The following is a 16,814-nucleotide window of genomic DNA, read 5'->3' as shown; positions in this document are numbered from 1 at the left end:
TTAATTATTCACCCTCAAAACTACAGAGATTATCGTTTATCTTTGGAACAATATATTGTCAATGAAATCTAAAAACTTTAGTATCCTGAAGGTGGTATCGTGTATCAGGATGGTAATGCAGAAATGCAGGCAGCAAGCCTGGTGACAAAGTGGTTTCATAAACAATGAAGTCATCTTCCATGTCTTGCACAGTCACCAGAACTAAATATTATTGAGCCACTTTGGGATGAGAGTCAGGAAATGCCACCAGCATCACATAATAACCTGGCCATTATTCTGCAAAAATAATAGTTCACAATTTATCTGGCCAATGTTCAGGACTTATCTGTAGTATCTGTCATTACCAAGACCAATTGATGGTGTATTGTCTGCAAAAGAAGGCCCTACTACAACATATGAATTATTATGGTCTAAAACCAGGCATTTCAGTTTCATGGTTCAAACCTTGTACCTTTTCTTCGTTTCAGTTATGTGCGGTGAGGTTTGTGGATGGCAAGGCACGACTCTTTCAGGGTATTTAAATATATTTGACAACTAGCATTCTTTTTATACACATGGCAGGTACACATTGGGCCAATTGAAGAATATAAAATGTAAAGCGATTTAATATGCCTCCCAAAAAACAGAAGGTGGACGCTAGACAGCCTATACAATGTGTGTTTGGAGAAATTGAATGTGTTAAGAGTTTAGACATCTAACCTGTCTGTGTCGTTTCCTTCGCTTTGAGGATTGGTGACACCTCATGTTTAGTATAGCAGGAACTGTACATCGTCTTTGGACTTTTAACTTCCAGCAAATTTATCCAGCCTGCGGTGGTGGGTCGACATAGTTGGGCTGCGGACATGGGCATGGGCTTAAAATCTGCGTGAGTGGTCTCGAAGTTTCCACACATGTCTCCAGAAGGCATTTTAAAGTTGGTGCTCTGCATCGTCAGGTGGGTTAACTTTGGCTTAATGAGAGATACAGGTGGATGGGAAGGAAAGGACAGTGCTGTCTCTGTCTGGAGCTTTTCCAGATTTTTCGACTCTCCATACTGGAAATGTGGTGAAACAGGACGATATACAGTAATTCTGTTCACCATTGCTGTGTTGTCAATTAATTTAAAGTGGCCTTTGTTCATTGTCCCATACATGTCTTTTGATCCGTCCAAAAATGGTACATTTGATATCCTAGATTGAAGCATCTTCATATCTTCACGAAAAAAGTTCTTAATACAAAACGAATCAATAGAAACTACAAATACGCATCTATAAAATATATAGAAAGGTTTAAAGCAGTTTGCAGTTCTGTGCCAGTTGCTCTTAACAAATCCTGTTCAAATACAATATACTTATAGTATAGTTTACACTAGCTGTGAACTTTAATAGATGAAATAAATGTTACCTTGTTTTCCTGATGTGTTCAGGTGGAAACACAAAGCCGAAGGGGGCACCAATGACTTATCAGTTTGTTGTGGAGACATTAAATATTAAGTGTTCTCCAAGACAACCATTGTAACGGGTTCTGAGTTGCAGTCAAGCCATTTGGAACCAAAGTGCTTTATTTTAGGAAGTGACAAATTTTATGGTGAACTACTGAATTACGTTTTGCTTGTTTGTTTTTATATTAATTCAAAAGCAATCATGCTTTTTTTATATATAGATGAGGTGAACTTTCACTCTACATTAGATGGCAGTATTGGGTCAACTGAAGTTGAAACGGTAGCAGTTGTCCCAAAATTAGCATTTAAAAAATAAGCACACATCTTTGAGATAAAAAAATGCATAAGTATATTAGGTATCCAAAACTGTCAACAGTTTTGTACTAGACATATATCCTTTATAACCAGACATTTTTTAACTATGGAAATTTTTCCAGCGCCAAGGAAATGTTTTATAAGATATAAAAAAAAATAATCGAACAAAACCACATGTAAATATGGATGAATAATTTATGAAAAAAAATAATTCACATCCCTAATAATTTATATGAAGATACTTTGCAAAATAATGCATCAATATTAAGCCTATTTACTTAATTTTTTCAATTAACTCAAATGTTAAATTTAAACCCCTGATTAATAAAGGGACTAAGCCGAAAAGAAAATGAATGAATAAACTTAAAATAAATTATTATTATGATTTTTATTATTATTATTATTATTATTATTATTATTATTATTACTATTATTATTATTATTATTAAGAGTACTGGCTTACATCATATCAGCTTCACTAAAAATATTAGCATATCTATTTTTCACATTCAATTCAATTCATATTTATTTCTATGGCGCTTTTACAATGTAGATTGTCAAAGCAGCTTAACATAGAAGTTCTAGTTACTTAACTGTGTCAGTTCCGTTTTCAGATGTTACTGAATGTCATTCATAAATCTACAGTAAAACAACATTTCTGGTTATATATTACATTCAAAAAACATCTCTGGATCCGATTTAATTAAAAACCACAGCATCACAATTCCAAAATGCGCCTTAATTATTCTAATTGAACATTACAATGAAACACAGCTAATGCAACCAGAGCAGCACTTTATTTCTTCATTAATTTGTACTCCATGACATGCAGTTTAACCAAATAAATAAATTAAAAACTATTTTATATAGGCATCAATATTCATTAAGAGTCATAATGGATATTTTGGGGGCTTTGGGATTGGGAGACAAAAAAGGGGTGAAATTAAAGAACAGGTAAACATGAAGCAAATACTTTTATTGGGAATTCATATAAAAACCACAAACAGCAGGCACACAATAGAAAAATAGCAAATGTGCAAGTGTCTTTGAGGTTATACAGATGTCCAAGCAAGGTAAACTCAACAGTTAACAGGCTAAAAACACATTTTCAGAAACAAGAAGAAAAAATACTTAGTATAAAGATGCATGCTGAGGTATTGCAAATTATAGTGGTTTATAAAAAGGCGAAAGTGTTTTTCCTAAAGGGTCATTGCTGTTAGAAGTGCCATTTTGAACTAATGGAATCTGACAGTGAAAGCTAAATTGAATGAAAAGGGGAAGTTAAGGTAACGATTCCCTCGTTAGCAGTTGTTACTAAGAGAAATATCATGTTTTTTTGTTAGTGCCGTGTGCTTAGATTTCCTCCTTACTCTAGTTGTCAATTACAGAGTCCTACATTAAGCTAATTTATGAGGCATGTAAGAGCAACTAAGTTCAACAAGCCATTAAATCACTTAAACGTCCTAACAGAGCCATGCTGGTGTTCGTAAAGAGATTTTTTTTTATTATTTCTTCTGTTCTAATCATGTTTCTAACAATAACACTTGTTAATACATTGAATAGGAGCTTATATTGCAGAACATTTTTCAAACTCTTACAGAAAAAAACATACACCGGCTTCACATTAAAATGATAGTTCACCCAAAAAGAAATGAAGATTTATTATGTAGACGTTTCTTTTTTCTGTTGAACACAAAAGAAGATATTTTGAAAAATGTTGGAAACTGGTAAACAATGGCATTTATACTGTAGGCAATAAAACACTATTGAAGTCAGGAGCTGCTGTTTTTTAACATTCTCCACAATATCATCCTTTGTGTTTAACAGAAGAAAGAAACTCAAATTATGAGTAAATGATGATTAAATGATGATAGACTGTTCATTTTTAGGTGATCTGTCCTTTTAAAATCACACATGAAACACATTAAATGTGGTTTGAGAAGATTTTCATGTGAACAAAAAGTGATCGACAATTTGTTTTTTCACATGCAAATTCTGCCAAAACATTTCACGTTTGTTTCACTTGTAATTTTGACATGAAGCTAACTGTTTTGTTTTTTTTTTGCTGTTAGGGAAGTCTTATTTATTTTGCTTTAGAAAACTAGTCACAACCAAATCACAGAACTCAATAACAACTTCAGCTATTTTCATAATCTAGTACCAAGTCTTAAAGTCACAGACTGCCCCAAATTGAAATTTGCTCTGTATTTACCATCCCTCAAGTGGTTTTGAACCTTCATGAGTTTCTTTCCTTCTTCTAAACACAAAATAAGGTATTTTGAAGAATGTTGGAAACTGGTAACTATTGACATCCATAGGAAATAAAAACACTATTTAAGTCAATAGCTGATACTTTTCAACATTCTTCCCAATGTCTACTTTTAGGCTTATAAAGAAACTCATGTGTATATGATGATTAATTCTAAATAAATGAGTAAATGATGACAGAATGCTTATTTTTAGGTGACCTGTCCTTTTAAAAATCACATGTGAAGCATATGAAATGTGGTTTGAGAACATTTTCCTGTGGACAAAAAGTGATCGATGATATGCAAATTTTGCCAATGCATTTAGCATGTTTGTTTCACTTGTTGTTTTAACATAAAGCTAATTGTTTTAAAGGAAGTCTTATAAGTTTTGCTTTAGAAAACTAGTCACAACCAAATCACAGAACTCAACAACAGCTTCAGCTATTTTCATAATCTAGTACCAAGTCTTAAAGTCACAGATCGCCCCAAAATTTTTATTTGCTCAGCATTTACTCACCCTGAAGTGGTTCCAAACTTTTACAAATTTCTTTCTTTCTTCTGAACACAAAAGAAGATATTTTAAAGAATGCTGAAAACCTGTAACCATTGACTTACATAGCAGAAAAAACAATGAAATTCAATGATTTCAGGTTTCCAGCTTTCTTATGTATTCAGCTGAAGAGATAAAGATTTGAAACAAATGACTAAATGATGACAGAAGTTTTAGTTTTGGGTGAACTATCACTTTAAATTCTTTTAGAAAGTTCAATATGATTTTCCTCATGACTAATTTAAGCAAACGGGCTCTGGTCGTCATGTGAAATTTGTTAGTTACACCCATTAATCTCGGCTCTCGGGCAGCAAATATGGAATGTGGGTGCAAATATTCTCCTAAATAGCTTGTCATGCTACTTATTCACGTCTTAGAGTTTTTTTTTACCAGTCTAGTACCATGATGAATCGTTGTGCACTTGTGCAGCTGGGGAAGATTCCAGCAAAGTTTTTATCAACCTCAAAACTGCAGTTTTACCATGTAATATTTGTCCAAATGTAGTGGTCATTTGTCCAGGAGCTTGGCCAGGTTTTGTCGAAGGTCATTTAAGTCATAGATTTTGACATCTAGTGTTTCAATGGCCTTTTGCACCGCCGTTTCTGCCCTGCTCTGGGCTTCTTTAGAAGAAGCTAAGGCATTCTCCGCTGTTTCAACTTGTTTCTCCAACTCCGAGTTCTTAGCTTCCAAGTCCTAATGCCAAAACAAACAAACATTCATTCTGAGGTCAGTATACTGTAATATAATCACATTTAGGGCATTTTCACACACAAAAAAACACTGTCAATTTAAAAACTGAAAGTTTTGAATGCCTTTTGGACATTTACACAACATAATTATTAGGGATGTGCGGAGCAGCCGGTATTTGTATCTGTATTTGTATTTGTTGAGGGGGGAAAAGTATTTGTATTTGTATTCGAGTAAAATTCAAAATGGCGCAAAAATATATATTTTTTCTATTACACTTCTAATTTACGTTATAGTGAAAGTATTGTTTAATTATATAAATTATAGATATGCAATATTGGTTGTTGTTTTTGAACATGTGATAAGAAATGTCATTGAAAAGAAAATAACATAGAAGCCATTATCTCATCCATGGATAAACCAACAACTAATAAAATACCATTGTGAATATTATGAACCCCACCACCACCATTCTTGTTGAAGGACACTGAATAGACAGAATAAAAACAAATAATACTTCAAAAAACTGTTCTTCTTCTGAAAGAACTTCTTTCCAATGGACAGAATTCCAAAAACTAAAATTAACAAAATAAATCTAAATAAAACCCTGCCTGGGAGATCTGGCAGAACAAAAGTATTCTATATAATACTAAAAGATACAGCCCTGCTATTATCATCTGCCTGCCACAAAACAGACACAAAGTTTGTTTGTTTGTTTGTTTGTTTTTTATGTTTGAAACTGACTTGCTGGGGCAGAATGTGGCTGTGTTGATGGTTTGGTGCTTGTGGAGGATTTAGCAGAACATAGCTGTGCTAACTGAGGGGATTGATGCTTGTGGGGGGTTCACAGACAGTATCAGGAGAGGATGCTTTTAGTGCATGTGATAATACATTACATAGAAGGTTGCGCGGTGGCACAGTGAGTAGCACTGTCGCCTCACAGCAAGAAGGTTGCTGGTTCGAGCTTCGTTCTCCCCATTTTGGCGTGGGTTTCCTCCGGGTGCTCCGGTTTCCCCCACAGTCCAAACACATGCAATACAGGTGAATTGGGTAAGCTAAATTGTCCCTATTGTATGTGTGAAAGAGAGTGTATGGATGTTTCCCAGTGCAGGGTAGCAGCTGGAAGGGCAGCCACTGCGTAAAACATATGCTGGATAAATTGGTGGTTCACTCCACTGTGGCAACCCCAGATTGATAAAGGGATTTAGCCGAAAAGAAATGAATGAATGGTTATGCATAGAAGATGTTGACAGGTGTTTAATATCTCTGCTTCTGCTGATTTCACTTTTGCACACATTATACAGTATTCCTTTGTTTTATCTGCAGCACCACTGACTGTAAAATGCTTCCACACAGAACCTGAAGGTTTTTTTTTGTTTTGTTTTTTGACTGGTGGAGGACCAAGAAATGGCTCAGCAACAGTCTCACTCTTTTTTAGGGTGCCCAAATGTATTTGAGGAGTTTCAAGTTAATAAAAAGTGACGGGAAGCTATGCTAAGGTTAACTAGCCTATAGCATATATCTTGCTGTCTGCAAAAGACAGTAATTTAGACGTACCATATAACTCCCATAAGTGCATACTATCCGACACAACTGCACAAGCATCGTTTTAACCTTTATAAACGAACGTTAACGTTACTCTGTCAACAGTCTATTGTCTAAATTACCGCGCTAACAGAGCTAACGTTGCGTAAACAGAGCACCCGATTGCAAACTTCAAAAATGCAGCGTAATGGAATATCCCAATCAAACTCCGCTACAAGTTTATAAACTGCATCTGGAACCCAATTAAGGTACAAAAATCTATTTAACAAAAACAGTGATGCAGTGAAGTATTTTTTTCGCTCAGCCGAGCATTCTCTGTCTGTTGCTGTGGAGAAGCTTGTGCCAGACACCTTTTACCTCCGCCCCGCACTCCAACTTCTGACTGAGCGTCTCTCTCTCTCTCTCTCTCACTCACTCACTCACTCACTCACTCACTCACTCACTCACTCACTCACTCACTCACTCACTCACTCACTCACTCACTCGGGGATGCACTGTGGTCTCATGAGGAAACGCTGATTTTTGATATAATGTTTTTCTTGCTCCCGAATACAAATAATTTTTCAAGTATTTGTTCGTAATAAGTATTCGTAAAAACACGCTATTCGTGCCTTTCCGAATACCGTATTCGGGTTCGGCTCCACCCTTAATAATTATATATAAAAGGATTAAGGCCCTTAAAGGTGCAGTATGTAAGTTTGACACCCAGTGGTTGAACTAGGTATTGCACGCTTGGGTCAAAACACATGCAAGTTCAGTTTGCCAGATTGATGACATCAACAGAACTGTGCCTGACTGTAGAGCCTAAAGGCTGATTGAAACGGTGTTCTAAATAAAAGCAACAGCACATAATAAAAGGAATCATTTCCATAATAAAGAGTTTTTGTTCTAACCAAAAGCTGAAATATTTTTGAAATGGCTTCTATTTCTTGCAGCTTAACAACAGAACACTGACAATGATCATCTAAAGTACACCTCATGTGCTTTATTCAGTGGTAAATGCTAATAATGTGAGTTTTACATGACATTTGTTGCCATACTACTGAAAGCAGCAGCAGATAGTTCACCTCAAATCTTGAAAATAAAATAAAACATTTGAAATGAAATTTTAGAACTGTAACACATCAGTGATTCAGCACGATCATTTAATAATGTTAAAGAGGTTCAATATGTATTAATTACATTATAAAGCCTACCATTTCGTTGGGTGTGCAGGAGGTGTTCTATTCTGTACTTCTAAATGGCTGTATTTAAATTTCTGACATGTTTTGTCTGGTGTAAGCAGCCAAACTGTTTATCACTGCAAATCTCATCAGGTGTTGTTGTGGCACAGAGTTACAATGTAACCTGATCACCTAATGTTTCGTCGTAAGATTTATACAGTGTTCATGCACATTTTTACAAGAGCTGTGAACCTATACTGGTCTCACGGTTCAGTTCAGTTACGATTATCATGCCATCGATTCCTTTTAATTTGATATCTCGGTGCATCACGTGCATTGACAGTTTTATATTTTCTTCACAGCAGAATTCTTGTATTAAAATGTATAAATATATTTATATACTATTTGTAATGCAATTTTGTCATTTAATACAAACAGTCAGATATATAAACTGTACCTTTAAACAACACAAGCATTTATAGCAATTCATATAAACAAATATAAACATCCCGCTCGCTTTCTGATCCTTGTCTACAAGGTTCTCTTACACCGCTTTGATTAATCACACCCTCAAAAAAAAAAATGTCTGCGATTGGCTCTTGCGCGCTGCGGCAGTGGCGATCACATCTGATCCATGATAGACATGGTGGAGAAACCTTTGAAGGCACGCGCTCATGTCTGTATCCAGAAGTATCGCTGTAAAACAGCCGAGAGGAGAGGAAAAGTCACACCAGCAGGTCAATTGGCCCATAGTGAGTCATAGAGAGAGAGAGAGAGAGAGAGAGAGAGAGAGAGAGAGAAGAGAGAGAAATGGAGTACTTTCATTCTCTTAATTGCAGTGAAATAGGGGCTTCTGCTATTTGTCAGTGAAAGACTGATCTTTTCACTCACTGATCTTACACACACGCAGTGAAATTGTGCAGAGTTTCTGCGTTTTTAAGTAGCTTCGGCATTGTAAATACTCGCGCTCATCTCCGTCGTCATAGTAAGTTACAGCGACATATCGTATAGGAGATAAATGACGTCAGTACACAAAAACCGGTTATGATTATTACTAAACCGATACAGAATTGTCCGCGTCTGCATCACGGTGCACCAAAGAAACGATTAATTTTAACACCCCTAATTTTTACTACTAAAATTCCATGACTTTTTCATGATTTTTCCAAGACTTTCAAGTAAATTTTCATGACCTGTTTCATGCAATGTCTACATATGTGTAGTAAAAGAAAAACAATGCATGTTCAAATATATTACAGCTCACCGTAAAACATGCAACAATCTATTTAGTTTTAATTTATATCAATGTAAAATTGACTTAGATAATGCTTACACTGCACTTTATATTGTGAGAGTATGTGATTGACCAAGGACAGAAAAGAAGTAAAAAACCTATACATATATCTGTTTTACATTACTTTTCCAAAACCCAGAGAAGACTCTAAACCTGATTCCAAGGTATTTACAACCCAAAAGGAATGTGCCATGCATCATTAAACACAGCAACGGGTTAGGACTTTTTAAGCTGCTTGTCCAAGACTGATGTTTCATATAAACTTTACTCTCTTTGTGTAATCATGTGTTTTGCAAAGTTTCCCTTTCTCCTGTATATATTTTTTGGTTTTAATTTCTCTGTATACAATGTCTGACACCACCAAAGCGAAAAGAACTCATAAGCAGTTCAAGTTTGGACTTTTCGGAAAGCTCAATGGCTGTAGAAAATTGATCGTTGACATTTTATTTTAATATGAGTGCAACATATTAACATTTTAAGAGATTTTAACATTTTTGCATAAAATCTGCCTATGCAAATTCTTCTGCCTCAAACAAAGAGCTGTAAAATTATTATTTCAGGAAGTTAGCTTCTAATTGGTCAATTTTCCATGGAGGGTGGATCCGAACCCCCCTATAAAGTTTAGGATCAAGCTAAACCCTCTCTCTGTTCAAACTCTCTTCGCACCCGCTCTGTTCAACCTCTCTCTCCCCGTCTCTCTTTGAACCGCAACTCCTGAGCAACCCCCCTCTCTGCTCTGAACCACACTGTTTTGAACTACTGTTTTGAACCACACTGTTTTGTCTTCAAACTACCTGCAACTTCTAGAGAAACTGAGAAACCTCCAAGAAAGCAGGCAGAAACCCAGACGGAAAGGATTAATCGCACCGCGCTCGGACATTTCACTGTTAAAAATCTTTTTGCGGCTTCAACTTCAAACACGGACTCACTGAATCAAACAGCCAAACCACTGGCTCAACAACGGGAGCTCGGACATCACGAACAGACCGCAAGTATCACCTTTCTCCCAACATCTAAACTGGTGTGAACTAAATTCAACCCTAAAGAGACAATAGAAGGGTTATTTTGAATTTGATTACGTTTGGTTTGCTTGGTTTGTGCTTACAAACTCTGAGGTTTTTCCATCATTACACCTTCTCAACCACTTACCTCACGTTAGTTACTCTTCCCTATGCTTGTATGAATGTGTGTTTGTGTTAGGTGTTAGTTTCTGTTAGATTAGTCAATAAAGTTTAATTTTGTATAAAGAAAGGTGCCTGTGTATATTAATGAATCTAATGTCTTAAACTTTGATCTTGCTACCCTGCTCAACTTTATGGATTTATATTTTGATAGCATCGCTGGACGATTCGTTTGTTCGGACCTAAAGAGTCAATTCATTTGAAGCTCCGTTCAAATGAATCTTCCTCCCACTAAGCTAGTCCGCTATATAATGGTCCAGAAGGTACGCGAGCACTGAAATCTACATCATAACTTGCAACGTTATAACGGCGGGAAAGACGCGGGAAGAATAACCTTGAGCTAATTTACTACAGTAATAATGGTGTAGATATGCAAGCACTTTAATCTACACTATAATTTGTCACAGATTATTAATGTGGATATGCGTGCAAGTTAATCTGCATTATTATTATAATTTGCTACATGTTTATTTGTGGAGAATAAACAAAGCATGAAATATGTATTTTTACATATAATGGTGGAGAATGCAGGCAAGTTGTAACCTAGATAATTAATTTATACAAGCCACTATTTCTTTATTACAAAGGAAATCTAACAGAGATGAGCATAAGCATATTGTGGGATGAATGGATGGATGAATGAATGAGCTGCAACCTGCGAGCCCGCCTTCCAGTTTTAAACATCTGTGAACTGCTTTGTGAGGATTGTATAAAGGTTAGAATAGAGCGTGTTCTTTTTATAAAATAACTTTTTGCTACGCTGAACCACTGTGTCCCAGTGCTTTTCAGATAGCATAACAAGCCACGAGCCGATAGAGATCTCATATCAAGCTAGAACTGAGCGTGTTCCTCAGCTTCTAATTACCTTAAGTTTAAAAAGTTTCACTGCGTGTCCCAGTGTTATTTTTGATCGGCTTTGCAGTTATTAATAGCTAGAGATTGGTTGTCGCTGCGTGTTCCATCGTCAATCCAATAAGCCATCCCCCTCCCTGTTTAAGCTACAGCTAAAAGCATAACTGTGTTTGCTGAACAGAGTTCAGGTAACATCGCGTATGTTTTAGCATGATTTAAACAGCATCTGTAAAGTTAAGGTGTTGTGCCCAACAGTGAAAGCTGCTGCGTTTACGTCTTAGAAAAACACACACATACATACACGCACGCACGCACACACACAGAGGATCCGCAGAGAGCACTCGTGTGTTTTGCCTTATACTCGTGCATTACTAAACTGCTTCTCAAAGTTTAAGCCTGCTCTTGAAGGACAGAGTGTGAAACCCCACATCATAAAACCATTTATGATCGCTGGATAATGCATGATATTGCATAGAAAGGCGCCGACATTTCGTGTTTAATGTTTGAATCTGGGCTGCGTGCAAAGATTCACTTTTTCTAACATTCCCTTTGTTCTGGTTGCCTGGCGACCCGCACATAACCGGAAGTTACCATCTCTTCCGAGGGAAGTCTGAACTGCGCATGCGCAGCACATGTAAACAAACTGCGCGTTACGCCAACAGTTACATTGTTTACATTTATACAAACCTAGAAACATTAATTAATTAATGAATTAGCCTGCAAGGCTAACGATTAGCAACGGTGGTTAAATGCAGTGCCTGTTTGAGAACCTGAAAGTGATTTTAACCATTTAACATCTTTGCATTTTGTTGGTCTCTATATTCTCTACCCCCATTTGTACTATCTTTCGTACATTGTAATTTACTAACAGTTTGCTTTAAAGCAAAACATAACCCACTGTTCTTTTATGTAATAACTAATTACACTTTTACCAAAAAGGAAATACTGGTTCACTATTATTATTAATACAAATTACAATTTGTTTAACAATAATAAAGTGAATGTTCCATTTGTGTTGTGCACAAAAATCACAATATTACATTGAATTGTAATTCTATTTGCTCACAAGCAACTTTGAATTAACATTTCACCAAAATTCCCTTTTTAGTCTAATCCCTTTAGACATTATCAAGTCTTGAGCTTCGATAGTTTAAGCAAGCATACCACTTTTTACAACTTCTCATTCACCCCCTTTACAGAAAATCTGTTTTATCCAATTCAGATTTTGTCAATATCTAATTACATTGTAGTGGTTATGCACCGATAGGAATTGCATGTTTTTGTTTCCTTGTATTCTCCCTTCCTCCTGCACCTTTGCTAGGAAACCTCTCATTACGAGTATTGAATAAATTACAGACAACCCACTCTCATTATAATTTATTTTTACTAAGTTGAACGTCAACTATCAATTTTGTACTCGTAGCGAGAAGTTAAGGCTTCAGAGCTAGTGTGGACCAGGTCCAATTATTGTCAATAAACACCCCCTGTTCTCATTCTGCATTTGGGTCCTCCTTCCTCTAACTTCCTGACAAACTATGGCAAACTACTGGTCTTTTTTTACTGGTGGTGCAAGGACCTTTTTGGAACTGCTTGCTTAATTTTTTATTTTATTTATTCTTTGTTGGTTACACAGGGCCACTGCCAGCTGCTGTGGGTTTTAGTCATTTTCGCATATCTGTGTGAATAGGGATCATTTTGAAAATGCAGTCGAAAAATTAGACATTTTCAGTTTTTAAATTGTTGTGCAAACATGCCCTTAGACAATAACCATGTTTTCACTGTTGCACATAAAGAGAGCGAGCCAGTGCCAGTCGCATTTCCATAGTCACTTCCGGGGCCTAATCAGGCCAAAGCCAGCCAGCTAGGGCTTCGAAATGGAGTGAAAGCAGGAGCAGAGTTTCCAAGATGGTGTGCTGCTGTCATTACACTAGTATTCCCATCACGCACGAGTGCATGTGCCAAAAAAATGAATGAATAAGGGAAAGGAAAAACATAGCTAATGGTCAGTTTAAGATATTCCATAAAATAATAAATAAAGTAGTTTTAATTTAATAAGTGATATTTCCTTGCTGAGTCCTACTTGGTTTCAATAACACATAATAATCTTTACACCATATTAAAGGCACATTCGGCAGTAACTTTCAGTTGCCGAAAGTTTTTGTCAAGTTTAAAAGGAGTGTTTGTGCATGAAACATGCGCGTTTACATGCATGTATATGTGTGTGTTATTTTTTTGCCATTTGTGGGGCATTCTGGAGGCGGGGTTTGCATGCTGCACTGCGAGTTATTGGCCTGACAGTGGAAATGCGACATGATTTCGGCCTCACTGTTTAACCTCCTGGGCGACTGGCCCAACCCGGCCCAATAAAAGCCCTGGCTCGCAGTGACCTGACAGTGGAAATGCAGCTGATGAAGTCCTAAACTGGCAAAAAAAAATACTGCTGTTATGCATTTACAAATATTAAGTACAAAATAGAGGGATTTACCTGCATCCTTTGACTGGCCTCTTGCTTTTCCTTCTCCAGTTCACTAAAGTCTGGTTTGTTGTTTCGCAGGACCTTTATTTCCTGCAAAATACATTTTGCTATAAACATTCTATACTATCATAAAAATTAATTAATTTGACAATTACAAGCCACTAATTTAAATAGGACATGCATACATACATACGTAAATAATATAATAATTATTTTGTAACAATCTTATTGTCAAAAAATATATAATTCATCCTCCCTAAAATTCTAAATAAAGTGAAGAGATATATTGTATATAAATATTGTTTCATTTTGCTTTCAAGATGTTATTCATAGGCGAGGCAGTGGCGCAGTAGGTAGTGCTGTCGCCTCAAAGCAAGAAGGTCGCTGGTTCGAACTTCGACTCTGTTGGTGTTTATGTGTGGAGTTTGCATGTTCTCCCTGCCTTCGCGTGGGTTTTCTTCCAGGTGCTCCGGTTTCCCTCACAGTCCAAACACATGCGGTACAGGTGAATTGGGTAGGCTAAATTGTCCGTAGTGTATGAATGCGTGTGTGGATGTTTCCCAGAGATGGGTTGTGGCTGGAAGGGCGCTGCGTAAAAACTTGCTGGATAAGTTGGCGGTTCATTCCGCTGTGGCGACCCCGGATTAATAAAGGGACTAAGCCAACAAGAAAATGAATGAATGAATGAATGATGTTATTCATTCTGAATTATGTCTTTTAAAATAATTTATTCATGTAATGATAAAATGTTTTTATTTTCAGCAAACATTAATTCAGTTGTCTGCTTTTAATGTATTTTTTTTATTATTAAATGAATGCATTTTGTTGAGCATTGGACAAAAACTCTTACTTGTACCTTTTTGACTAATAGTACACATTAGAAATAAAAGAGGACTTCAATTTGCAGCCAAGAAACCAAACAATAGGGTGCCGTTGATTGCATCAAATTATGCAAATGTAAAATTAATAATGCTCCTAAATGAAAATTGAGAATACATAAGAAGTTTAAAAGTGTATCCTGCTCTGTCAGTTATCATGATCTCATGAAGTAATCTTTACCTCATCTTTAGCTTTGATAAGAGCCTCCATCTCTGCTATAGACTGTGTGAGCTCCTCATTCCCCATCTCACTGAAAGCAGAAACCCCGCTCTGAGCCTCCAGCTCCGCAACCTGAAACATGAAACCAACATCTTACATCAATTTCAGCCCTCAATCTGTACAAAAGCTGAAAAACAATGGAGAATGTGCTATGTCTAAGAAAAGGCTTAAACTCAAAAACTTTTTACAGCCTGAACTAACTTTGTCTAATCTGTTTATGAATTAGTCAGTAGCGCACATTTATTAATTTTGCCCAATTACCGTCATTTTGAGCCCTACTGAAGAACAAAAGTTTAGGGATGTTTCCTTTTACATGCACATGAACTTTAATGACAATCATGACCTTAAGTGTTCAATATGGAGTTAGCAGATCTCAACAAATCCTTGACAATTTTATATAGATCCACATTTGTGAGATCAGACACTTATTTAGGATGAAAAGACCTGCCTCTCAAAGGTGTTAAAACAACCAGGTTAGGGTCTACAGTCTGTGCAGGCCAGTAAAACTTCTCGTTTTTTTAACTTGCGGCTCACTAAAACAGTCACGTATAGGCTGATTTATACTTTTCTACACCACACTGCGTGCTGTGTTGCAATAACACTTCTGAAACGCTAGCTGGCAGTAGCTTATGTTCCTCCGAGTTGAGTTTTTTTGTGAGTGTTTTGTTTTTACTAAATGCTACCTTAAATGTACAAGTAGATAAAACTCGCTCATTTAGAGGCGGAAACCGGCGGAAGTGCAACAACTTTATTCATATGGTAAATACAAAACAAAAATTTCTAACTGGAGCTCTTTCACAGGATGCAACACTTGTAAACACTCGCTCTAACGTGCTCGCAGCTCTCAGCACTCCCCACACTCGTTACCACTACCAAGCAGACAAATCACAGAGCTTGCAATACGCATCGTTGCGCTGTGTAGATAAAATTGTTGAGAGGTGCACGCCAGCCACGACGGTGGCTATGCGACCAAGTCTTATGTTTCTGAGGCCCACTGCACTTTTTAATTAAACCCAGTATTTGTGGCAGGTTGGTGACTTACTCAGCAATTAGGGCACAGGCAGAGCGAGTTCAGACAGATTCTTCTGCATTCATGAAGTTTTGCCTCACTCCCATGCAATTTTTGTGTCTTACATTTATGTCTTACAGTACGTTTGGGTCTTATAGTACGTTTGGGTCTTACGTTTGGGTCTTACGTTTGGGTCTTACGTTTGGGTCTTACGTTTGGGTCTTACGTTTGGGTCTTACGTTTGGGTCTTACGTTTGGGTCTTACGTTTGGGTCTTACGTTTGGGTCTTACGTTTGAGTCTTACGTTTGAGTCTTACGTTTATGTGCAACATTTGACCTTAGTGACTGCAACTGCAAAACTTGCACTGTGCTTGACCAGCCAAAACACAGCAATCCCATTACGATGCTTCCAGAGTGAATGGGCCTTTATAATGCATGTTTTTTGCCAAGTTATACACCAGTTTATTTGCCTTCATTTGCAGATCTCAAGTCAAGAAATTCAAACTGGAATCATGGCAAGATATCCTTTAGAGTCCACTTTGCAAGGTACTTGTAGTCAAATTGTTGTGACAACTGACTGGGTTTGCAGCAGAATCTTCGACCCTGTTTGCACCTAAAAATAATAAATAAAATAAAATAAATATTATATAAGGATGCTATAGCCTTCTGTAACTTAAAAGACCACAATATTTTTGATATTAGAAGCATGGATTTTAAAGATATCCTATTATTAGGGATTTATGGTCAGCTAAAGTTCTAAAGAACCTTTTAAAGGTAATCCCCTGTTTAAAGTATTTATTATAAAGCGCTAATTTAGAAAATACTGCAAATGTTTTTTGTTTTGCTGATTTTTGCAGCCTGTTTGAACTTCATATTATGTCATTTTTAATGTTGTATAACCTACTCACAGGCGTATTTTAATACAATAGTAAAATATATATATAATAATCCAATTTAAATGAAATGGTGGAAAAT

At 36.5% G+C, this 16,814-nt stretch overlaps 2 protein-coding genes across 6 annotated transcripts in view; both read right to left on the bottom strand.

The window, feature by feature from the left end:
• si:dkey-13m1.5 overlaps positions 1 to 1,209 on the bottom strand; it is a 15,551-nt gene extending 14,342 nt beyond the window's left edge. Inside the window, exon 1 of the mRNA XM_068224301.2 lies at positions 700 to 1,209. Within this exon, the coding sequence (XP_068080402.2) occupies positions 700 to 1,189 (490 nt within the window). The 5' untranslated portion in view covers positions 1,190 to 1,209. The remainder of the gene's footprint in view (positions 1 to 699) is intronic.
• Positions 1,210 to 2,690: 1,481 nt separating this feature from the next.
• Positions 2,691 to 16,814, bottom strand: part of homer3b (homer scaffold protein 3b) — an 81,930-nt gene continuing 67,806 nt past the window's right edge. For 4 of the 5 annotated variants that reach the window (XM_073915612.1, XM_073915613.1, XM_068224131.2 and 1 more), the window contains 3 exons: positions 14,792 to 14,902; positions 13,742 to 13,822; positions 2,691 to 5,227 (listed from right to left, as the gene is read on the bottom strand). In XM_073915612.1, coding sequence (XP_073771713.1) covers positions 5,042 to 5,227; positions 13,742 to 13,822; positions 14,792 to 14,902 — 378 coding nt within the window. In that variant the 3' untranslated portion in view covers positions 2,691 to 5,041. 5 annotated transcript variants of the gene reach the window in all.

This window comes from Danio rerio, chromosome 11 (assembly GCF_049306965.1).
Source record: "Danio rerio strain Tuebingen ecotype United States chromosome 11, GRCz12tu, whole genome shotgun sequence".
NCBI classification, from domain to species: Eukaryota; Metazoa; Chordata; class Actinopteri; order Cypriniformes; family Danionidae; genus Danio; species Danio rerio.
The sequence above is the reverse complement of the archived record's forward strand: the minus strand, read 5'-3'. Positions and strand labels throughout refer to the sequence as shown.